This window comes from Phascolarctos cinereus, unplaced genomic scaffold (genome assembly GCF_003287225.1).
Source record: "Phascolarctos cinereus isolate Bilbo 61053 unplaced genomic scaffold, phaCin_HiC Scaffold_4;HRSCAF=312, whole genome shotgun sequence".
Taxonomy (NCBI): Eukaryota; Metazoa; Chordata; class Mammalia; order Diprotodontia; family Phascolarctidae; genus Phascolarctos; species Phascolarctos cinereus.
Genome location: NW_027555847.1, coordinates 106,453,366 through 106,480,335, shown reverse-complemented (window position 1 = coordinate 106,480,335; position 26,970 = coordinate 106,453,366). Strand labels below are relative to the sequence as shown.

Sequence of the window (26,970 nt, the reverse complement as noted above, 5' to 3'; positions counted from 1 at the left end):
CTCAACCCACAAACGCCAAAGACAACTTAGAAGGTCAGTAGGAAAAGTCTGTGTCTGTGGTGGGAGAGAAGCTTGGTCCCAGTCCCAGTCACTGAGCGTAGCCCTAGGGTGGCGGCTGCTTCTGGCCCACAAACTGAGAGGGATTCCAGTGGCTGATTAGAGGGGAATTGCAGGGATTTCTTTGCTGGTGGAGGATTCTCTTGCTTTTCCTGTGCTTAGATCTGAGTCACAGTTCTGGGTGGCGGTCCTGGGGCAAGGAGGAGTGCTGGCATGGTGGAGCTTATAGTGGTGGTAAAGAGAAAATCCTTCTCACAATTCCAAGAGAGCTTGTGGTCATTCATAGACCAGAGCACAAGCCAGGAAAGGAGTAAACACCTTGCTTGCCCTTAATCATACCACCTTGGAAGAACTGAAAATTTACATGTCTCTAGAAGTATCTCTTTAAACAGATGCACAAAACCCCCAAAGCTTGGGACAGTACATTCTCCACATTGGAAGCAGACCTCTACCTTAACAAAGAGTTTATAACTCAACTAATTGGCTGGGGTCATGGCCAAACTGTGCAAAAAAAAAGTCAGATCATAGAATTTTTCCTTGGTGACAAATAAGATCAAAACATAAAACCAGAAAAAGACAACAAAGTCAAAGCTCCTAAATCCAAAGCCTCCAAGAAAAATATGAATTGGTCCCAGGTCATGGAAGAGCTCAAAAAAGATTTTGAGAAGCAAGTCAGAGAAGTAGAGGAAAAACTGGGAAGAGAAATGAGAGTGATGCAAGAAAATCATGAAAAACAAGTCAACAGCTTGCTAAAGGAGACCCAAAAAAAATACTGAAGAAAATAACACCTTAAAAAATAGCCTAACCCAAATGGCAAAAGGGGTCCAAAAAGCCAGCGAGGAGAAGAATGCCTTAAAAAGCAAAATTGGCCAAATGGAACAGGAAGTCCAAAAGTTTACTGAAGAAAATACTTCCTTAAAAATTAGAATGGAGAAATTGGAAGCTAGTGACTTTATGAGAAATCAAGACACTGTAAAACAATCCAAGAGAATGAAAAAATAGAAGAGAATGTGAAATATCTCATTGGAAAAACAATTGACCTGGAAAATAGATTCAGGAGAGAGAATTTAAAAACTATTGGACTATCTGAAAAACCATGATAAAAAAAAAAGAGCCTAGATATCATCTTTCAAGAAATTATCAAGGAGAACTGCCCTGATATAGTAGAACCAGAGGGTAAAATAGAAATGGAAAGAATTCACAAATCACCTGCTGAAAGAGATCCCCAAAGGAAAACTCCTAAGAATATTGTAGCCAAATTCCAGAGTTCCCAGGTCAAGGAGAAAATATTGCAAGCAGCCAGTAAGAAACAATTCAAGTATTGTGGAAACACAATCAGGATAACACAAGATTTAGCAGATTCTACATTAAGGGACCACAGGGTTTGGAATATAATATTCTGGAGGGCAAAGGAGATACAATCACCTAGCCAGCAAAACTGAGTATAATCCTTCAGTGGAAAAAATGGATGTTCAGTGAAATAGAGGACTTTCAACCATTCTTGATGAAAAGACCAGAGCTGAAGGGGGCAGCTAGGTGGCGCAGTGAATAGAGCTCTAGCCTTGGAGTCAGGAGGACCTGAGTTCAAATCCAGCCTCAGACACTTAATACTTACTAGCTGTGTGACCCTGGGCAAGTCACTTAACCCCATTGCTTAGCCCCCCATAAAAGTTGACTCAAATGTGAAAGAACTTTCCCTTCACTAACATGAGCTGTGCCAGCAGAGGGAAAGAGGAGGCATTTCTCATTGGGCACAAGGCATTTATTTCTTCCCTGGCATGTAATGATATTTTATAGGAGTCCTCATGTTGGTGTACTTAAATTTTATGCTTAGAACCAACTAACGAATGACACACTGATATTTGTCAACACTTTATAGAAATGTGACAGCTTTGCATAGTAGAAAAAGCTATAGACTTACGGTCTGGGTGCTGCCATTTAAAAGCTATACAACATGCTTTGTCCAGGCAAACTGACTTTCTTGCTGTTACTTATACAAGATACACCATCTCCCATCTTTCTCCTTTTGTATTGGTAATCCTTCAGGAATAAATGAAAAAGCATTTATTAAGACCTTCCCTATGTGCTAGGCACTGTGCTGAGACCTGGAGGTAGAAAGATGAAAGTAGAGACGGTTCCTTTCCTCAAGGAGCTCTGCTATGTGCAGCCACTGTTAGGTACTGAAGATACAAGATGAAAATGAAAAAAAAATCCTTGCCCTAAAAGAGCATATATTCTATTATGGGAGATATTATGTCCATAAATAAGAACATACAAAATAAATATAAGGTAACATTATGGGGGGACTATCAATAAATCAATAAGTATTTCTTAAGCACCTAATGTATGTCAGGCACCATGCTAAGTGCTGGTGATTTAAATAAAAATAGTTCCTGCTTTCAAGAGACTTATCATGTAGTCAAGGGAAACAATATGCTCATGTGAAGGTAGATATAAGGAAAGAGATGTAAGGAAATCTTGAAGGGGAAGGCATTAACAGCTAGAAGAGACAGGAAGGGCGCCATGTAGAAGACGCCACTTAAGCTGAGTCCTGAAGGAAATCAAATGGTCCAAGAGATGAAGCTAAGGAGGGATAGAGACATCTTGGGTCAAAAGTTTGAAGATGGGAGATAGTGTCATGTGTAAGAAATGAGAAGCCAGTGTGGCTGCATTATAGAGGACATGGAGGAGAGCTGAGAATAAGAAGATTGTAAAAATTTTAAAGATCTTTACAATATAACACAAGAGAATATATTTGATCCTAGACAAGCCCAGGAGTCATGTTGGGCTTATTAGGTAAAAGAGTAGCATGATTATATCTACATTTTAGGAAAATCACTTTGGCGGCTCTATGGAGAATGGACTTTTTGAAAGGCGGAGAGACTTGAGTCAGGGAGACGATTGAGGAGAATATTGCAACAGTTCAGGGAAAGCACCACGTGGACTTGAACTGGGGTGATGGCTGTATGACAGAAAGGAGGTGGACTGAAAGTATGGAATCAGTGGAATTCAGGGAAGTTACAAACCTGGGTAACTAGAAGGATGTCTCTTAAACACTAGTAAGCTAATTTGGATGAGGGATAAGTTTGAGGGGAAAGATAATGAGTTTTACTTTAGACAGGCAGAGTTTGAGACACTTATGGGACATCAGTTTAGAATGTCAGAAGGCAGTTGTCTATTTGGAGCTAGAGCTCAGTAGGAAGAAAAGGCTGAACTTATTGATGTAGGTGACATTTGCATAGATTTTATCATTAAACCCATGAGACCTGAATAGGCCACCAAGAGAGGAAGTTCTAGATCTTCTGGATCTGATCTATGTCATGGGCCATGCAAAATCTTTGTAGTTTTTAGTGGTTCTCCTAGTGTAAAGCAGTGACTGAGCAAGAGTGGTACCAAGAACATTAAAGCTGTAACGTAGATAATGACACTTGTGGCTTAGTTACTTGGACTCATCTTGAGGCAGGCCCTTCCCTAGTATTGTCCCTAAAATGTCACTTGCATACAATCTGTTCTATTGGTGAGGTCAATATCAAACATCAGTCTGTATCACCATCTACTCAGTGTTTCTTGCCCAACAGCCAGGGCCTCCCTTCCTAAAGAATATTGAACCATTTCATTCAGAACAGTTTTTAGACAATCCCATAATTCCAGTCTTTGTGGAATTTAAAGACCTAAAACAGCTGATGGATCTGGAAATCACAATCACCATAAATACAAAAATTATGCAAATAATTGACAATGACAGTTGACAGCACTAATTGTCTTCAGGGGATGGTTTTTAAAGACATGGAGCACATTCACTATTGCTTCTAACTATGGAATGCTCACAGAAAATTTACTCTTTAATTTTCTTGGAGCACTTTGTAGCCAGCACTTCTGAAAGCACCAAAAAAAACAAACAAAAAAAACTAAACTAAACTCAAAATAAAAAAAGCCCCATGTAATCAACCAGGAACTTACTTACTTTCCTTTGCATCTCGCTTCCCCCACTTAAATGAGGCCATTGTGATCCAGTACTACTGTTTCCAAATGTTGTAGGCCCAGCCTTCTAACAGCTTATCGAGAGGAAGTTTACTTATCCGTAATATGGAAGGGTTATTCACCGGGAAACACCACTGATTCAGTTGAAAATGTCTTCTTTGGCTTTGTGTTGGCCATACTGGTTTACCAATCAAGCCTGAGAAAGAGCAACCTCTTATCTCTCTATGTTTGTACTTAGGGCACCAGAAAGTTACATCGAAGGACTGGGCCTTAGTCCCCTCAGCCAAGTAATTTTTGAGTGTGGTTTCTGTAACTTTTAAGGAAAAATGAGTTTAGTCTACATGTTAGGTATTGCTCTCCCTGCAATTAATAATCACATTCAGTCTCATAGCCTCAAATGCTGTGCAACTAGGTAAATGATATCAAAAAATCCCTGTCTCTCCTCATGACCTTTTTTTCTGAGTTCTACACTCGCCTCTCTAGCTACCTCCAGTTTGTCTCCAGCTATATTTCCCTGCAGTATCTCAAAATAAATACATACAGAAGTAAGTTCTTTGGTTTTTCTCCTTAAACCTGTCTTCATCTGTGCTACATTAATTCATTCTTTCTTCCACGTTTATAATCGTGGTGTTATTTTTTATTTTTCACTTTTCCTCATCTCCCCCACCCCCATTTTATCATAGCCATTTTTTGTTCTACCCTGTTAATTCTATCCTGTAAGATCTCCCAAATTCCTTCCTTATTTTCTATGCTTAATACCATCCCCTTAACATAAGTTTTCATTATCTTCCACCTGAACTATGAACAACTTCCTAATAAATCTTACTTTCAATTTTTCTCCCTTCTAATTCATCCTTCATATTCCTTCCAGAAGAATCTTTCTTACACATATGAAAATATAGCGTCATCGAAGATCTCAGAATTAAGAGACCTAAGAGGTAATTTAATCAAATCATACATGAACAAGAATACATTCTATATGATGTGGTAATCTAGTCTTTTTTGAAAAACTGAAGTGAAGAGAAGCCCACTACCTCTGAAAGCAGTCTGTTCCATCCTTTTAATAACATATTTTAGTGTAAATATTCTATTTAAGAAATAGTTACCTCTCCCTCTCCCTGTTCCTCCCCCCTCATTCCTCCTCCTTCTCCTCCTCCCACATCAAAGCATGTGGAATTCTCTATGCAACTTCCCGTGGAGTGGGCAACGGCCATCCTCATTTACTTCCACAATGACATTTGAACGTGTGCTCATCTACACCAATCTGAATTATGATCTCAAAGCTCTGGCTGCCTCTTCTACGTTTTTTTTTCCTTTGTTTAGTTCAAGTAACTGAGCATCAATTCTGAGGTGGGTGGTTCTAGCTTTGGAGGCAGCCTTTGTGAATTTGAGAGGTCAAAAGCTCCAGAGTCCCTTACTTAGTGTTGCCTATACCATAGAAATTGCTCCCCACTACTACTGTAGCAAATTGCATAGGAGAAGATGAACACCAAGAGGAGGAGGAGGAGCCCAGCCCCTGGCAGGGCTTGTCAGAAGACATGGACATTGAAACAGTTGTATAAACAGTGGAAAACTGAGGTGAAAGTGAAATGCCAATCCAGTAGTCTCACAGAATGTCTTAGGTTTTGATATTTTAATGGAAAATGTCCAGAAGAGTATAATAATGCAGTAGTTATCATAGTATTCATTACTGCTTCGTGTTTATGTCTTTGTTAATGTGTGCTCATGAATCTTTTGTGTTTTCAGTATTTCTTTTGTGTGTAGGAAACTGTCCTATACATGATCTACATTTTACATTGAGTATCTTTCTGTTTCTCTATTTGGGGAAACCCTATAGATGAGCCAAATGCAAGCTTTAAGTGATTCTTAGAAGTGTTCCGGGATTGGAGTATGAAGAACCAGAGAATACAAGAAAAAAAGCCTGACCTCTCTCTGTAAGGGCCAGGTTTTTCCCCAGGAATGAGCTTGATCCATGCCTGTGAGGTCAAAGCTAGGACTCCCCCAGAGATAGAGGGTAAATGACCCAGCCCCAATAAACCCAGCAGCAGTTATATGTGTTACACTAGAATTTTACTAGGAATCAGAGCCAAACTCATTGACTTGTTTTCAGGCTCTGTTCTCTCCTCTTTTGCCATTCTTCAGACCTGCAATACTTTTCTCAGTTGTCATAATCTTTCAGAGATCACTGGCAATAGCTCAGCAATCACTTCTGCCAGTTTTTCCAGTACCTTGGAAATTAGTTCATCTGTGTCTGCTATCTTGAACCCCTTGAGGACGTCTAGGTGTTCCTTTACTATTGAATGATCAATTTCATATTAGCAATTTTTATTTTGTGCTTTCCAGCATAAAGAACATTTTGCCTTGCACAGAAAACAGAAGCAAGAGTTGAGCAGTTCTTTCCCACCTCTGTGTCCATTATCATTACCTCACCTACTTCAAACAATTGTCATATTCCTGCTTTGGCGTCCTTTTACCTGATAGGGCTTTTTACAAAGCCCTTTTCTGTTGTCCTTAGTTTTCCTTACAAGTGTTAGTTCATTCTGACTTTTATATCAATTAAAAGGTTTGTCCATTCTTCTTAACAGTTTATTGGCTAGAATAAAGTATATAGTGTATTTTAAAGACTTTAAAATCAATTCTATTTTCTTTTACTTCTTTATGTTAGAGGTAATGCTTTTCTTTTATAATTTGTGCATATTTTTTATTTAAAATGTACCTTTGTGTAGACATATATGAATGATTATTCCAATCATATAAGAAAAAAATCTTCTTTTAAAAATTATATATATATATATATATATATATATATATAGGGTTTTCAATTTCATAAAAAATATACAGGAAACAGATGGAAACATTATTAATTTGGTTCCCTGGTGAGTTCTCAGCAGAGTATATTTGTATGTGTTATCTGAACCATATGAATACTTAGTATTGCTGCTGTTAAATTTGTAATGAGCTGTAGAGTATCTGAAATTCCCTGACTAGTTCTCATGGAAGTAGTTCATTTGCAGTGCTTAGATGTAGTAAGATCAAGCAAATAGACACTGCTCATATGATTGACCCCACCATTAAAATATTTTAATTTCCAGATCCTGAGATGTTCTCCACATGTTAGAAATTAACAGAATTTATATGATCATAATTTCACTAGTTTCAGTATGTAAAATGTAGATACACAAGCACAGAGTTGTAAAATATATATTTGTATTATGTAAAAGATAAAAGCATTTAAAGTTATTGTGACTTGATACACTATTCATGCTTATTCAAATGTAATTAATTGAGATTGTGTTTATATGTATGCCTTTTCTAGCAGGTTATTAATTGAAAATAACATATATGTTGCTTACATAAACATACAGCAGACTACTATAAATTATTTAGAAATCAAAAATATATTAAACAATAGTAATGCTTTCAGATGACTATAGGACTTAAATATTTCAGGAAAATTTAATGAAAATGAAAATGAGCTGTTTTTTATATATGAAAAAAATGTTGCAAGAAGGTCTTAATAGAGTTTATTCAAAAATTTTTTTGTGTAAACCACATGTTTTGTATGTATAACACATTTTCCTGAAGAAGCAGTGGGTAAAGCAGTTTAAGTTGGTTCCCTTTCAACCCACAAACGTTCATTTAATCCACAGTATCTTTGAAATAATAAATTATTATAGTGACAGTATTGTTTCAGTAACAATAATTACACAAAAAAATGCACTAGGAAGTGGTTTTAAGTTTTTCTTCACTGTTATGTTTGAGAAGTTCATTTGACTACCAAAGGGTAAAGAGCCTGTACTAGGCTAACACTGAATTTGTTGGGGGGGTTTCCCCCCTGGTTGTTGCAATGTGCTGTGCTGATCCCCACACTCTTTTCTCCCAGGTACTTTTCTCAATCCTTTCATGGAGAATGAGAAGGTGGTTTAATATTTGAGTTTCAGTGGGCTTTTCCAGCAGGCAAAAGTAAAGAGGGCAATTTGAAATGTTAACAAATATATGGTTCTGTATATTAGATATTAAGTGTTGTAATTTTTACTGTGGATAAGTCAAAATATGGATGATTCAGCCAAGGATAATTGACATTTGTATTTGTTTGGTTTTCTGAATTGTGTAATTTAACTACAGCATTCATTTTTATTTCTGTGTTTCCATTAATGTCCTATGACTAAATGTTAAGAACAGTCATAATAACAAAAGTTTAAATCATGAAGATTTAATATCACTCATGTTGATATTGATTAATCAAGTGAAATAGTCTGTGAAAACTCTTTGAAAGCTACTAAGTTGTACATAACTGTAAGCTGTTATTATTAGTCATTTGGTTTAGATTGAAACAATTCCAAGTATAGGTATTGACATTCTATTTTATGAGAAGCAAATAGCTAGAGAAATGTTTTTCATTTATCAAATTTGTAGTTGAGTAAAGGTGATTTTAAAGTTAACATTTTAGCTAAAATAATATTATTTAAAACACTTGGTTTATTACTGAGGTTACATAGGTTGAATTCAAGTTAATGTTCAAAACTCAAAATATAAAATATATTCATAGAAACAAAATTAATGATATCACATTTTTGTATTTTTAAGAATGAAATTAAGAAAGTTTTTTTCTACTAATTTTGGCTTTTCAAGTAAGTCAAAATATATTCAAAATATTTGCCAAATACTAATTTAGAGATATATATGTATTCATATATATGTATATATATATATATATATCTTATATTATAAATTAGATTACTTTGTTTTAGTTAATTGAATTGAAATGCAATATGCTTATTATCCATATGCAGATACTTATACTTTATTGATTGTCTCTAATTTAACCACTTTGAAATAGATTGGCATTTTTACTGCCTCAACCTTAAAAGCTGCTTTGTTAATTAAAAACTGTATTTAGTATGACCTCATAATAATGTAGCACCTCAAGTGTCATGACTGTCTTTAATGTGCACATTGGAGTTGTGTTCATCTGTAACAGACAACTGAACTTCAAGAAGAGTCCTTTTTTCTTGATAAGTAATTAGCAGTAATTAGGAAGATTCACCTCAATAAGTTGTCGGCATTAGATTGTTTTAAAAAAAATTTGAATGTCAGTGACTTAAAAAGAAAGTTTTTTTCCTGACGTTAGGTGTACAGCATGTTAAACATGAAATGTTAATTTAACTTTTCTGCTTATTATTCATGCACAATATTATTTTGTCATTCAGACACTACATTGACAGAGTGCAAGGGTTGTTAAAATAGTGCTGCTAGAATAAAAAGAGGATTAATCTACCATTGGCCAATTAGCCAAAGGGTACTTAATGGTCTCTAAAGGCTACTGAAGTCTTAACTATTAGCTAAAGCACTAGTAAAAAGTCCTCTATATTACCTTCATCTGCTTGACATCTTGCGAAACACACTTGGAGGCTTTTAATAACTACATTTGCAAGAAAATAGTTTATAAATGATTGATTTAGCAACTAGATGGATTTTTTAAAAGACTGTTAAATAAGCAACTAATTCCACCTATACTTAAAATTGTTATTGTCCTTACCAACTTTCCTCCACCTTGGTTATTTTTAAGACATAAGGTCCCAGATTGTTATTGAAGAGCAATTAATATCAAACTAAGAATTTCTATGAATACAGAAGTTCTTTATTTTATAAAACTTTAGAAAATAACTTCATAAAAGTTTAATTGTATATTGAAATCTCAATAGCTTTGCCCCTGTAAAACCACACTGTATTTGATATTTACTTCTCCCTTGGCTTTTGTGACATTGTGCTCCTTTGGTACTACTGTTACAATTAGAATTAAGGTAAACTGAGGCACAGAGTTCTGACCACATTCAATTTATTGTTAACGCTAGCAATTATGGAAAAAAGGGGGTTTCTCAACTCTTCAGTCAGTCAAAAGACCATGAAGTAGGGCTTATTAGGATTCATATAGTTTTGAAAGTACAAGCAAAGAACAAAACATAAAACAGTATGTTTGGTTACGAGTCTGAAGTATCATAGATAACGGAAAACAATATGATTGGATGGATGTCAGGAATGCAGGATTAGCAATAGTCCCTCCTTCCATTTTGTTCCTATGGAAAGCCCATTGGTGGTATCCACCTGCATGGATAACAGACCAGATTTTCATAGACAGATTGCATTGCAGAGATAATGGACTTCCTGGCATCCATTTGTGTCTTGAAAGGCTTATTAGTAAGATAACAGATCTCCCTTAATTATGCACAGGCAGTAAGTTGTGTAGAGACAATGTATTTCTTTAAATTAAGATTATTTATGGGACAACTTAACTCAGAGAAGAAAGCTGAACTTCTGAACTTGACTTGGAGACAAAGAACTGTGGCTTAGACAATTTTACAACATATTGGAGATGATGCAGGATAGACTCAGTTACAAAATGATTTTCTTATTCCAAATTGCAATTAGGTGGTACAGTAGATAGAGTTTTGCATGTGAAATCATGAAGCAGGATTTGAATTCAGTTTTTCCTGACTCCATGTGCAAAACTCTAGCCACTACATCACCTAATTGTAATTTGGCATGAGAAAATCAAATTGATTCTGACATTTATATATTTTTCAAAATATATAAACATATGTATTCATATTTTTATTTGATTCAGTAACACTGAGGAAGGTTATGTAGTAAGTGTGTATATTTGTATTTTTTGTTGTTGTTCAGTTGTGTCAGACTCTTTGTGACCCTATGGACCTACTATCCATGTTTTGTTTTTGTTTCTTTGGCAAAGATACTGGTGTGGTTTGCCATTTTCTTCTCCAGTTTTATGCAGGGAAGCGTTAAGTCACTTTTCCAGGGTCACACAGCTAATAAGTGTCAGGTTAGATTTTAATTCTGGTCTTTTTGACTCCAGACCCAGTGCTCTATCCATTACACCAACTAGCTGCCCATGTGTATGTATAGCTCTATCTGTCTGTCTCTCTGTCTATCTATCTATCTATCTATCTATCTATCTATCTATCTATCTATCTATCTAATCTATCTTAGAATGCTTTGCAAATCACCAAGTGATATATACATACTGGCTATTTTTATTGCTGTTATTTTTTGCATAATTATTTCAGAACTCTCTAACTAGTCCTATATCTCTTTTTCTGGTTTCTTATCTTTATTCTAACCTATAAATGTGACCATCTCTCTGAGGCCCTAATCTTCATCTTCCACCTCTTGCTTGGTGATCTTATTCAGTCCCATAACTTTAGTAATCATTTCTCTGAAGATGATTTCCAAATCTACATTTTTGGCCACTCTGTGAATTTTAGTCATTGATGGCTTTTCACCACTTGGATATTCTGGTGGCACCTGAAACTCAATGAGTTCAAAACTGAATTCATCATCTTTTCCCAAAAACCTGATCCTTCCCATAGTCTTTATATTTCTGTTAATATTATTCTACCATTCATGTGTATCCTTTTACATCATATCAATTGAGAAATATTGATTCTATTTGTGTAATATTTCTTTGATCCATCTTCTTCATTCTGATTTTGCTGGAAACCATCCTAGTTCACACCATTATCATATTTTACCAAAGGCATTCCAACATCCTCCAAACTAGTCTTTTCCCCTGAAGGATATCCTTTCACAAATCTGATCTTCTTAGCACTATCTGCCTAATTATCTTCTTTGATTATATAACTTGTCTACACACACACACACACACACACACACACACACACACACACACACACACACACACACAAAACTTTATTGGATTCCCATCTATTACCAAAGAAGATAGAAACTTGAACCCTGGCATTCAAGGCCTTTCACAATCTGTCTCCAACCTAGCCTTCTATACTATCTCATACTACTTGCCTGCCTATTAAGTAATGGTGGACTTCTCACTATCTTTGATTCTCATACTTCTGTACTAGCCACTTTCCTAGAATAGATTACCCTACCATATCTGTATACCCATCTGCCTATGGAAATCTGATTTAAAGACCCGAATCACATCAATTTTTACTTCCAAGATCTTCTTTCCTTCCACTGGAAGTGATTTCTCCTTCTTTGACTTCATAGCACTTTATTTCAGCTTTTCTTTTTTCCTTTTTCCACATTCTGTAGTAGTGTCTAATCCAGGGGTAGGGAACCTGCAGCCTTGAAGCCACATATAGCCTCGAGGGTGCAGGTGCCCCACCCCTGGAATTCTTCCTATTAGATTGTAGGTTATTTGAGGTCAAACACTTATGGCTTATTGAATAGTTTTTTGTCTTAGTCTTCATAGACACTTAATAAATTTTTTGAGTAAAACTGGAAATGACTCAGAAAAGAGTGTTGTCAGGGATGGAAACTTTGGAAAATTTTCTCCCAGACTAATAAAACATGTACAGTACCACCAAATCCTACTAGGTTTTTCCCATGCCTCACAACATAGGTTAATCTACTTTTCCCCTAAAAGGCAACAATTCTGTCCTTGGGACTTGATTAGTCCAGGTATATGACAAGGGTCCAGCTGTACTTCTTTTAACATAACTTCCTAGTAGCCCCTAGCCATGTTGCTGTGGCTTCCATGGTCAGCTAAAGGTATAAAAATACACAGCCCTGTGAAGTTTGTCTTATTTCTCCCACTTTTATCCACCTGACATGCTTTGTCTTAGTGTAGTTTCATGCTGTTTCTCCACATTTGTTTTCCTTTCCAGTCCTCTTCAAAAAGTAAATTAATATAAAATTGTATTACATACACACACACATATACACACACACACACACTCACGCACACAAATATGATTTTAGCAATGAAGGGCAGTCCCAAAGAGGTTATGGGATCTGGCCCAAGATATACAGATTGGTAACAGAGCCAATATTTGACACCAGGTATCCTGATTCTATCCAGTGCCCTGTCCATTAAACCCTGATCTGTCTAGCCTGATGTAAACCCAGACAGCCAGCCAGATGGACATATTGACACCCAGACATATACATCCATAAATAAGGATATATCTTTATAGAAAAGAAAGTAGAACAGTTGTATGTTGACAATGAGGAAACAAACCGATGGACAATTCATTTGGTAACTTCACTCTTTTGGTAAAGAAAACAAATAACAAAAGCCCTTATTGTGAATGGGGAATGCAAGACACAAGGTCTTACTCCCATCCTCTGTCTTTATGTGGTAGATCATTCAGGAGACATAGATTTCCTAGATTAAAGATGTGTAGAAAGGCAGACAGAATACTCATTACAAAGGGAAAGAGAAGCAAGTTACCTGATTCATAAAAGGGAAGAGCCTGGGAGATGTAATGATTTAATTATATTGAAGGTTAGCTTTAAAAAGAAAGCCTTTTTTTTTCTAACTCAGGTTCAGCTTTTTCAAAGGGAGAAATTAGGATTTCTGGATTCAGTTAGAAGACCAGGCTGTAGTATTAATTCCAGGCTCTAGTTCTAATTCTACCACTTGCTGGTTATGTAATATTGGACATATTACACAACCTCCCTGTAGTTTAGTTTCCTCATCTATAAAATGGGTATAATAATATCTTTTCTGTCCCAAAGAGTAATTGTGAGAATCAAAGGAGATACAATCTATGGAAGTATTTCATAAACTAAATTGCCATTGCATGCTGACATCACCAGTAGTCAGTATAGAAATCAGATTGACATACTTTGCAGCATAAGATAGAGAAGCTCTATTCGTCAGTTAAAGTAAGGAGCAGTTAGGTGGTGCAGTGGATAGAGTACCAGCCTTGGGGTCAGGAGGACCTGAGTTCAAATTTGGCCTCAGATACTTGGTGCTAGCTGTGTGACTCTAGGCAGGTCATTTAACCGCAATTGCTTCACCAAAAAAAAAAAAAAGTAAAAAAAGAAAAGACCTGGAGCTGACTTTGGATTAGATCATGAGCTTCTTATTGCAAAATTTGGACTTGAAGGAAGTAGGGAAAACCATCAGATCATATAAGTGTGACTTAAATAACAACCCTGATGATATGAAGTAGAGGTGATGAATAGATTTAAGAGATTATATATGGTAGATAGAGTGCCTGAAGAACTATGGACAGATGTTTGCAGTATACAAGAGGCAGCCACAAAAAAGCATTCCAAAGAAAAAGAAGAGTACTAGAAGGCAAAATGACTGTTTGATGTGGCTTTACAAATAACTGAGGAAAGAGAGAAGGGAGAAGGGGAAAGCTGAATGCTTAAGATTCTGCAAGCTAGGCTTCAGCAATATATCAACTGAGAATTATCAGAAAAGCAGGCTGGTTTTCTAAGAGGCAGAGGAACTAGAGGCCAAATTGCTGACATTCACTAGATTATGGAGAAAGCAAGAGAGTACCAGGAAAAAAAAGAACAAACCTATTTCTTCTTTATTGACTACACTAAAGCCTTTGACTATGTGGACTACAACAAAATATGGCAAATCTTCAAAGAGGTGGGAGTACTAGATCGTCTTATTTGTCTCCTGAGGAACCTGTATGTGGGCAGTAAGTAAGCAGTAAGAACCAAACATGGAACAACTGATTGGTTCAAGATTGGAAATGGAGTATGACAAGGCTGTATATTGTCACTCTATTTATTTAACTTATATGCACAGTACAGCTTGAGAAATACTAGACTGAATGAATTGAAAGTAAGAATGAAGGTTACCAGGAGAAATATCAACAATCTCAGATATTGCAGATGATATCACTGTGGTGGCAGCAAGTGAAGAGGAATTATGATGAGGGAGAAAGAGGAGAATGTAAAAGCTGTCTTGAAGCTTAACATCAAAAAAAAAAACCCTAAGATCTTGGCAACTGGAGCCATCACTTCCTGGCAATTTATGGGAACGAAATGGAAACAATGTCAGATTTTATATTCTTGGGCTCAACAGTCATTGCAGACAGTTACTGCATTCAAGGAATTAAAAGATACTTATTCCTTGGAAGGAAGGCTATGGCAAATCTGGACAACATACTAAAAATTAGAAACAGCACCTCATTGACAAAAGTCCATGTAGTCAAATCTGTGGTTTTTCTAGTAGCAGTGTGTGGTAATAAGAGTTGGACATTTTACACATAAGCTGGGTGACACAGAATCAACATTTTAGAATTGTGGTGCTGGAGAAGACTTTTGAGAATTCCTTGGACAACAAGGCGATCAAATCAGTCAACACTTGAGGGAATTAATTCAGGCTATTCATTGGAAGGCCAAATGCTGAAGTTGAAGCTTAAATCCTTTGGCCACATAATGAGAAGATGGAACTCATTGGAAAAGACTCTGATGTTGGAAAAAATTGAAGGCCAAAAGAAAAGGGGACAATAGAGGATGAGATGGTTAGGTAATATCATGGAAACAACAACAACAACAACGGAAAAAAACCTGGGAAAAACCTGGACAGATTTAGGGAAAGAGTGGAGCAAAGAAGAGCCTAGTGTGCTGTGGTCCATGGGGTCGCAAAGAGTCAGACACCACTGAACAACAACAAAGAGGAACTCAACAATGAGAGAAGGGACCTGCAGAGGTGCAAGAATGTTTTAAAGTGGGAAGGCCACAGGCATTGAAGAGAGCTGCAGGATGAGAAGTCTGTTGAGGTAGGATTGGGATCAGTGGATTAGACTCAGATGTCTTTATGTGGAATGTGAATCATGAACATAGAGTTAAAGAAGGAAAGGATGCTAAAGATATTGTTTACATTGATTTTAGCAGAGCATGTATTTGCAAAGAGCATGAACTTGGACTGATTTTGAGAGACAGTGAAGAATAAAATGGCCTGGCATGCTATGGTCCATGGGTTCATGAAGAGTCAGATATGACTGAATGATTAAACAACAGTTTTTGAAAAAGAACTTTCATTGCTTAAGGTTTTTTAATGTTTGGGCAAGGCAGTATACTGGTCAAGTGCAAAAAAGGTCTAAATTTGCAGTTAGAGGATGTGGGTTCAAATTCTGCCTATGCTACTTAATACTTGTGTAGCCCTTGGCAAGTCAGTTTACTCTTCTGGTCCTCATAGGTTGGATGCTCAAGTCCCTTGTACCACTAGCTTTATGATTTCATGATCCTATGATTTTAAAATTATACTTAAAATTCCTTGTATTCCAGGGCTATTATTCTATTCGGATGTGTGTATACACACACATACACACACACACGTATCTGCATATGTATATACATTACACATATAATACATATTATAAGTACATTTATACATATCTGTATGTGTGTGTATACACATACAGAAACACATTGTGCTGGCATTGTGTGTGTGCCTGTGATTGTGTCTTTTTGTCATTGTTTAGTTGTTTCAGTCATGTCCGAATCTTCATGACCCCTTTTGGAGGTTTCCTTGGCAAAGATACTGGACTGGTGTGCCATTTCCTTCTCCAGCTCATTTTACACATAAGAAAAATGAGGGCTAAATGACTTGCCCAGGTTCACATAGCTAGTAAGTGTCTGAGGCCAGATTTTAACTCGGGTCTTCCTGACTCTAGGCCTGCACTCTATCTGTTGCACCACTTAGCTTCCCCATGTGCGTGTATAGGTGAATAAAATATGTAGCCATTAAATGGAGAATGAAGATATTTCTATAGTGAGTTCTGTAACTGAAAAACAACTGTCTCAATAACCACAGAAAGTTATAATCGTCAAAAATAGTTGAAATGTAAGCTACGTGAAGATTGGAATGGTTTTTATTTTGTCTTTGTAGCCACAACATCTTGCATGTAGTAGGTGATTGATAAATACTTGTTGAATTGAATTGGGGATAGAATATTTAATTCCTACTATTGCTAAATACCATATGGCTATAATCAACTTTTACCCTCTTCTTGGAAAGTTTATGGCAAAATTGTTATAAGAACAAAAATCACTTTCCGGTATTGATTATTCTTTAGGGTAGTATCTATTAAGAAAAATTAGAGATCATTTTCAAATTCTAAATCAAAATTTTGGTGCATAGTAAATGCATATTGTAGAAGATATCTCAGTTTAGACCAGCCATACAAGCAAAAGAAAATTCTTTACATTACATCTTTGCCATTCCACCAGTGGCATTTCTATAGAGAGTTTAAGAAATTGAAAAGGACCAATAAACAATCCAAACCTTGAGTCACGAGTGAGTGAAACCACTTTTTGGTCTCTGCTCAACTGAAAATGCCCCAAAAGGTAGAAGAACCAAAAGTAGTAATTGATTACTCCGTGACTGACAAATAGGCACTTTACACTTAAGTGGTCCCTTTAGATCAGAGGTTCCCAAACTCATTTGTCCTACCACCCCTTTTAAAAAAGTTACTCAGCATCCCCCTGGAAATCTATTTTCTTTAACCCTTTAACACTTTTTTTTGAAATTTGTGTCATTTCAAAAAATGACTCATCTTAAATTTAATAATTTATTGTAAATTTGTGGGTTTTTTCCTGCATTAAAATTTTGATGACACAATACTGCATCATGTAACCATATAGTATCGTATTGTAAACAAGTCGTTACATGCGCATGTTGCTGCCATTGCATGCTGAACTTCCTGACAATGTGCAACTTACTTGCTGCCAACACTTGCTTGTGGATTTGACCACTGATTGGTTATAACTTGCATTTTGTGTGTTTATTTGGAAAATAATGTAATCACTATGACTTTACTCTGTTATGCGGCAGATGAAACATGTATGAATGGTTTTTCAAAATTTTCTTCTTTTCTCTTCTTTCCTTATGCTTCCATCACCCCCTTAGTTTTATTCAACGCCCCCCAGTTGCACCCGAGACTCCTACCACCCACCTGGATTATTCTGGCACCCTCCAGGAGGCGGTATCTGCCACTTTAGGAACCTATGTGAGATAGAAATACAACCAAATGCTTCCATACTAGTACTTCTAAAAATTATCTTTTCTATATATAGCCTTTCTTTTGGCAGTTCTAACATAAAAATTACTAGTTTGAGGAATTTGGCTTTATGATATCATTAAGTGGATGAAATTATTTCAGCTTCATTTAAACCATCTCTTCTGATTACCTGTTTATATGCATTGTCATCATTTTCAATTTTTTCCTCATATAGCAATTCTTTTTCTTTTAAATCATGAAAGTATAGTTTTAGTTTTCCAGTCTTTCTGGACTGACCCACTAGAAAAAAATTGTGTTGGTGAAGGACACTTTTCCCCTTTACAATGCCAGGGTGTCTTCTAGCAAGGAATCAATGAACAGGAAATCCTCTGGCTTGTGTACCCTGAGAGAGAAGGAACGAGAGGCAGTTCTTGAGAAAAAAGCATGTCATCAAAGTATTTGTGGCTCTATAGTATTGTTTCAGCTTGTATCCACCTGGAATTGCAGCCCTGAGATAAATCTGACAGGGCTGAAATCTCCAGCAGGTAAGCTTAGAAGCAGAGCTTTCACTGAGGGGTTGAGCAATTTCCCCAATGAATGCTACTTAGGCAGAAGCAGAGAAGAAGTAATTTAAATAAAATTAAATTGTTAATAAAATTTGGCATTCATTTAATTAATTAATGGAAAGTTTTAAAATTCAGAAAGAAATTAATACCATTTATAGCAATATCTTGATAAAGAGAATTGAGAAATTATCGAAAACATGTTGTAGCCATTCTTAACTCTTAAAATATGCTTTTAAAACTGGTAAATATAAATGTAACCAAAGAAGTTCACATTTACACTGGATCCATTTTAAGTTAAAATAGTTACTTTATTTCATGAGCATTTGTAATATAAACAAATTCGTAATAAATATATGGACATTATCAGTATATAGGTAGCTATCAATACAAAGTACTTTTATTAGTTTTGCTTAAATGTTAGCATATTTTAAATGTTCCATCTTATAGGAAATGTAATATCTTTTTCCATTTCTAATTGGGATTCCTCACAAAGGAAAATTTATTTCCTTTGAGAGATTTCAGTACCATTTTGTCTAATTGTTCCTTATGTTAAACTACCATATTATAAGCTTCTTTGGAATAATAAAATAGTAATGTAGTTATGTTCTCAAGGAGTCCTAAGTTGTTATGCCATTAAACCTTGGTGGCAATCTGCTGACTACAGACTAGTGAAAGATAACAACTAGCATAAAGACTATTTCTGTTAACTTTCTTACATAAAAACATTTAAGTATATTATTTAGCAGTTTCTAATTAAATGTTTATGACATTAAAATATATGGATTTTCTACCTCATACTTTGCGAAAGGGCATGGCAGCTGTCAGTCAAATACAATAAAAACCAAGATAGTTTGTTTCCATGCTATTTACTTGAACTAAATCCCTAACAAGGCTTGTCTGCTAATTGGACTTAACATTTATGTTGCTAAATGAGAAGCATTTTGGCTGCTGTATAGGGTGGTAAGAACTACCCAGTGGAATAAACAAATAACATCTGTTATCCTGTCCTGCTCCAGCTTGGCTTTTACCAGTTAAGTACATCAGCCCTAGAGTCAAGGTTATCAAAAATGTGGGTCTCTGGCTAGCATGCATTTATGTGGAAGAGAAGAAGTAGCACAATACAAGTAAAGCCCAGCTAACCAGAAGATATTTAATGGAGCTGGTGCATTTTATTTTAACCTTTACGAGCCCTACAAACTTAAAGTAAAAGCCAATAGAGATTGTAGTGCTTGAATTATAATTGTTATCTATATTTATAGTTTGATTGTACCACTGTTTTTTAATTAATATTTATTGAGAAGGCCCAGTATTTTAGGTACTATGCAAAACATAAAAACAACATATTTCCTGCCATTTTCATATATTTTATCTAAGACCACTTAGTGTCTGTATTTGTATGTGTATACAAATCTCTCTTACAAAAGGTAGTGTTTTGAAACTTTTAAATTATTATCACTAGCATATTTCATTCATAGAAAATAAAATTAAATTTTTGATTTTACTTTTAATTTTAAAATTACATTATTCATCATGAATTTCAATTAGATGTCAAACATGAATAATGATAATGTTTGGTCTATTTATTTCTAACATCTTCTTATAACAGTCAATAGGATTGCTTTTAAAATATGGTTACACATTTTTTTTTCTTTTCTGGGAAAAATAGAAGCTAAATTCAGACTTGGTTGAACTTCGCAAAGAGAAAGAAGATTTACAAAAGAAATTGGAGGCTGCAAATGAAGCTAAATCTACAGTAGAGTCTCCTTCAAAGAATATGCAGGCAGAAATTAAACAGCTGCAGTGTAAATTAAAGGTAAGTCTACAAATGATTAAGAATTCAGACTTTAGAAATTTAGTAATAATTATTTAATAAGCAGCTTCTTAAAGGTATTTTTCTAGTCAACTCAGCTCCAGATAATCATGCTAATGGTAGAAAGGCAAGATATGCATAATACAAAAATTTTTTAAATTCTCTGTTGAAATTTGGAATGAGTGCTTGTACATGGATTTTAATTATGTGTTAATCAATCCACAGTCATTAATTAAATGCTTACTATATATCAGGCACAGTGTTAAGTGCTGGGGATAATAAAACAAAAATTAAACAGCCCCTATTCAGAAAGAGCTCAGATTCTAAAAGGAGAGAAAACATGTATTTACATAAAAATATGCATCACATGGAGGCAGTTTGGTGTAGTAGATAAAGAACTAGTCACAAAGCCAGAGGGACTTGAATTTTCAAGTCCCATCTCTGACACATACTGGTTGTATGCTCCTGGGTGACTTATTTAACCTTTAAGTGCTTTAGGCAGTTCTCTAAAGCTATAAGCCACAAAGAGGTGCCAACCTCCACTGGTATAGGCATTTCCTCACCAGGGAGTTCCAACCTATACCAGTGAAATCACAGTTCCAGTCCTTATCCCTTTTCATATACATGGTACATACAAAATGAATATAAGTCAAGGTAATCAAGTATGTGGGTGTCTGGCTACCATACAAATATATGTCTATGTAAGGGTAGTGTTTAGTCACTGACCATACTCAGTTTTGAACAAACTGACCAAAACCACAGAAACCCTGACTCAGGAGATGGAAAATCTACCATTTTCCTCATCCTGTTTCATTATTCCATTCTAATCTGCTCTACTCTGATACTGATAATTAAAAGAATTACTTTTGGAAAAAATGCAAGGATTGACTTACAAAGAATTGTTTCTTCTTAGTTCAACAGAAGCCTTTTTCAAAGGAGGGGTTTTCTAAACCAAAACATCCTAATTCCTTACATCTCATCCTAACATACACATTCATATGTGTTATGTGTACATGTATGTGTATGGAGAGATATAATGTATTTGGGTATTTTGGTATTTATGTGTGTATACCCCATTATGGGTGTGTGTGTGTGTGTGTGTGTGTGTGTGTGTGTGTGTGTGTGTGTGTGTGTGTGTGTGTGTGTGTAATGGAAGGAATCCAGGTGTTTTAGCTTAAAAACTCTTTCTATTTAAGAGGCTATTTTTTGACTTCAAGTATATAAGAATAAAAATGAAGAGAGATGACCATATTTGCCAAGTAATTAACCAGAGTAGATAAAAATCTCAACAATTTGAAAGCAGATTTGTAGTATAAAAAAAGACATTTGAGAATATATTGTAGTAGAAATTAAGGCTATAGGTTTCTTCTTTTTTTTAAATTGGGTAATGCTTTGCAAGAACTTAGTAATACTGTTGTTTATGAAGACATTTGTTTCTGAATTGTGTCTTACTTAGAAGTTATTTCTGTTGTTGAGAGTGAGTTGCTAGCCAGACGTGTACAAAGATGGTGGCTGTAGAAATGACCAGAAGAAAGCTTCAGCTAGGAATACATAGGGTTTAGGAATGGAGTACATGTAACTGTTCAAAGGAAATGAAGTATTGAAAAGACTGATAATATCTTGAGTGTAGCACATTGAGTATGCTCTCACAATGATATTTTAATGTGAGAATCACTATGGGGGGGAAACTAGGTGGCACAGTGAATAAAGCACCAGCCCTGAAGTCGGGAGGACTTGAGTTCAAATCTGGCCTCAGACCAAATACTTGACACTTACTAGCTATGTGATCCTGGGCAAGTCACTTAACCCCAATTGCCTGAAAAAAAAAAAAGAATCACTGTAAGAGCTAAGTACATTTAATGAAGAACTTTAATTCTGTTATATTTAAGGTAAGAAAGACATTTCAAAAGAGAAGATTGTGTTCTTATGCGTGAATTTTTTTCAATATTTCAGATTTTGTAAGTATATTCAGATATTTAAAAACTTTTTGAGCCATTTAAATGTTAACAATTTTAAGAAATAAGGTATCTTAACATTACTGTGAGATGTAAAATAAGGTTTAAATAACCTTAGATCAAATTACTGAGATACTCTGACCATGTCTATTAAGTGTCAAACACTGTTTTAAGCTCTGAGGATACAGTGAAAGGATTAAAAAAAATCTTTGCTCTCAAGGATCTCACAGTCTAATTGGGAAGACAAAGTGAAAACAACTATGCATAACTAAAATATAGACATAATATATTGGAGATAATTTTAGAAGATAAGGGGCATCAGGAAAGGCTTTTTAGAGGTGGGATTTGTCTGGGACCTGAAGGAAGTCAGGTATGAGGAATGAGGGAATTCTAGGCAGGGGGAGAAACTGCCAGTGAAAAATGCATGGACTTGGGAGATGGAGTATAAGTTTTAATCTAGATTTTGCTAAATTCCATTTTTCTTCTCAAACTTGAGTATTTATGGCAATTTAAGGTTACAGAAAAATTTTCATACTTTGCTAAATTAATCCTTACTATCTTCTATGGAAAGTATTAAATTTATTATTAGTCTTTTTTATAAATAGGAAAACTACCATAGCTCTATATTACAACAGAATAAAAAAGATTTCATCTAGTTCCTTCTAATCTACTCAGTAAAATTTTTAATTAAAAATAATGTCATGCTAAATTTTACTTACTGTGTCATTTACCTATACAAGTAAAGATTTTTTTAAAAAATATGGAATTGGGGGGACACCTAGGTGCCACAGTGGATAGAGTACCGGCTCTGGAGTCAGGAGGACCTGAGTTCAAAGCCAGCCTCAGACCAGACACTTGACACTTACTAGTGGGTGACCCTGGGCAAGTCATTTAACCCCAATTGCCTAAAAAGAAAAAAAATATGGAAATGAATGTTGAAAACTAAAAATAAATTTAAAATATTTGTATTATATTATATATACATATACACACATATACATACATACACAAATACATACACATACATATATATAAATATATAGATGTGTGTGTGTGTGTGTATGTGTATGTGTGTATGTGTGTGTGTGTATACCTGTATTTCACTGGTATAGAAAACTTCTGCTAAGGAAACTTTTACCAATGCATATCACCAGTGGTTCTGTACCTTCTGGTCATAGCAGGAGCAACTTGAGAGCTTAGGTGACTAGTTTGGGGTTATACAGCCAGTCCAACATGGTACAAGTTCCGATTGTCCTGAGGCCAAAAACCAAAACAAAACCCTTGTCTCCAAGGCCACTTTCCTAGACAAGATTCCGTGGTGATTATTGCAAAATAATTTAAAGTATGGTTCTTACTCTGGTTGCCTCATTGTGGTAGGGAAGTGGTACTGAGTTTCTAAAGGCTATGCCATAAGACTGCAACCTCTGAAAGATTCTGCCTTCCAGAAGAAGGTGGGAGGGCTTTATAGCAATAGCTAATATTATCACCAATAGGTTGGGTACTGGTTAATAAATTCTTTGACTATGGCAACCAGTGAAACAAAATAAATAAATAAATGAAATAGACCTCTGGACCATATGGTTCTAAAGGAGCAGTAGCACAGAGGCAGAAAAAGGAGCAGAGGATGTTAAGAATCACCTATTTTTTTAGACTTTCTACAAATATTAATTTAGCTGTTGATATTAAGTCCTTAGACAATATTGGTGAGTCAGTATACTACTGGATCAACTGAATCATATCACTACTGAAATTCTTGCCATAAATAAAGCCAAAATACATCAGTATACAAAATACATTACACCTAAATGGAAGAATGGCTTATAGGTTCTTCTTGGAGAAGCAAATAAAAGAATTGGTCAAATTAGTTTCGTTTTGTGTCCAAATACAACCAGAAACACTAATGGGATATTTGGTAGGACGTCCTTCATTGCAATGCTTATGATAACATAAGCAAAATGTTCACCATGAAATTCATTGTAGTATTTGTGCTGCCATCCATTGCAGAGGATGATGATATGGAGAAATTCTATGAAGAATTTAATAACTCCAAAATGGTTAAAAAGATTAATTAATTCACAATTACTTCAGTGCCACAGTAGGCATAGGGAAAGATGATGATAAAGAAACTCTTAGAGATCATAGATCACACAGAAACCTCATGCCTGTACATAATGAAAGAAGAGAGTTGGAATGTGCTGGACCTGGTGACACTAACATCACAAACAAAAATGCAGTTAACAGTAGAAAAATGTAAATAACCTTAAACTTCCTTAATAAGTAAACACTTGATCATTTTGCCAGGTAGAGATATGGCAGCCAAGGCCAACAAAGGTTCGGAATATAAACTCTTCTGCAGAATTTGAGAGGAGAAGTTGGTTGAACACTATTGTTATAAAATAGTGTGATTAACTTTATGAGTTTCTAGGGAGATGGGCCTTTGTTAAGGATTTTGTATTTTCCTATGATGGATATGGATGTGTCCATTGGTACTTTGTTGAAGAGATTAAAGACATTTGTAATTTCAGAAACTGGAGATGATTTGGTTGGCTCAGGCTGTTGTGAGTCAAGGTTAATCTTTTGTGCTGTACCTGTTAAATGGAGTCTCAATTAGAATGTGAGTTTCTTGAGAGGGCAGAGTGTTTTTTCCCTTACTTTGTATCCCCAGCTATTAGCCTGGTGTATAGCAACTACTTATAAGTGCTTGTTGACTTCATTATATAACATTATAGACATGTTCATTACATAAAACTTAGATTGGATTTGTAGGGCAAGGGAGAGTAAAGAGGTGAGGCTAATTTAGGTTATGGATCTAGGTGACTAGAAGGTTGCTAGTAAATTTGATAAAAATAGGCAAATTAGAAGGCAGGGTAAGTTTAGGGGAAAGATAATGAATTTTGTTTTGGACAAGTCGAGTTTGAGATTTTCTGTGGGAAATCCAGGTGGAAAAATCCTGCAGGTAGCTGGAGATGTAGTTCTGGAACTCAGAAGACACAACTTTGAATATACAGATTTGGGGACCACCTTTATAGAAATGATAGTTGAATCAATGGAAGTTGATGAATTTAGAGAGAGACACACACACACACACAGACACACCGTGCGCATACATACACACACACATATTACAAAGAAAGTGACAGAGGCAGAAAGAGACAGAGAGAGACAGTGACAGAGAGAGACAGAGGTAGAGGCAGAGACAGAGATGGAGAAATCTCAAGAATAGAGAGAAAAGCAGAGGATGTAGAGCAAATCTTGTTTTTACATTCATATTTATAATTGTGTCCTTTGGTGAAGGTGTGAGCTAAGAGGACAGAAAAAGTAAAGAGGAAGTACAATTCCTTTCCTTCTCCCCTGCTGTGAGTGATGCTTTGCCTCAATTAGAAGTGTCATATCTACTGTCATCTCCAACATGGAGTGAGGGAAAAGAATGAAAAAAGGTGTGAGCCAGATTTTCACAGTGCAGCTTTATTATTTGAAAGATTCCTAGAACATTATTTCATTGGTATAGATGCACTCCTATGTCTAAGAGGCTTAATATGTTGCTATGGCCTTAAAAATTCTGGACCTAATGGCCATTCGTTTGGTGATAATTCATTTCACCCCCATCCTCCATGCTGTGTTGAGTCATTGAAGAGGATTTCTGCGTAGATATAAAAATGCTAAAACAAGTAAATATTGAAATTGAATTGTAAGATAGTTTTTTTTGTAAGAATGAAGTGGAGATATTTGGATTATTTGAACATTTTAAAATGTTTTATTTTATTTCTTAAGTAATATTCAGTTTCATAGTTCTAGCTATTATTCTGTGCTGGTTTTTTGTCTTTTGGATGTCCTTGGTTCAATAAGCTGTTTTGAAGTACAGAAAATACTTTTTTTTATCCCTTCATTTCCATCATATCATAGATATAGTTTGCCAGAATATATAAATACATTTAGCCAGATACAAAACTTTCAATGAATTTTTAATTTTTTGTAATGAACCTATTATTCTTATGCATCACTTAAAACAGATGTGGGAAGAGTGCTAACATTTGGAGCAGAGAACCTGAGCAATGCCACTCTATTACTTAAGTGACTTTGATCAGCTCACTGAACTTCTTTGGGCCTCAGTTTCCTACTCCTTAGAAGTATTGAACTATATGACTTACAATATCTCCAGCATCTCTATTTCTGTGAACCTATACTTATTGTATTTATTTTTGTAAGGTTTGGCCTATTAGGAAAACTCCCTTTTTTGTTGTGATTATTTGACCTTCTGTGTTCTCAAGAGTCACTCTTTTTGCTTTAAAACTTACTTATTACCATATAGGCACACATATAATGAAACATTTAATTTCCTTTTTTCTTTTGAACAAAACAAACATCAACAAATATTTATATAAAAAATATAGAGAAAAGAGATTTGTATATGAAACCACAAATCACTCTGTAATTCAACAAATTTATGTTCTCTTCATCATTGATAACTATAAAACATCAAAAATAACTTCTTTTTTATTAGTTTAAGAGGACAGAAAAATGCGGAATGCTTTATAGGTACAAACTTAATTTAAGGATTATTATAAAACTTTCTGTTCATTCACTGAAAAATTCATTTTTAAAAGGACATTCAATTCCCTAACAATGCCGAATTAATGAGGCATTACTGCAATCATGTTAAAATGTCTTTTAATTTAGGCTGTCTCCATGTGCACAAGTAAAATAAACTTATAGTAATTATTTTACACATGGTCATCTGACCAGCTCAAAACCATCAAGAAAATTAACAAGTTGACAGTTCTCACATTTCTTATGAAAAGCTATGACTTTCAAAAGATGTATTAATATATACTGCCACCTTAATC

General features: G+C 35.3%; 1 protein-coding gene across 1 annotated transcript in view; it reads left to right on the top strand.

Moving 5' to 3' along the window:
• CNTLN (centlein) overlaps positions 1 to 26,970 on the top strand; it is a 471,389-nt gene that overhangs the window by 354,566 nt on the left and 89,853 nt on the right. The window contains 1 exon segment of the mRNA XM_078152483.1: positions 20,028 to 20,174. Within this exon segment, the coding sequence (XP_078008609.1) occupies positions 20,028 to 20,174 (147 nt within the window).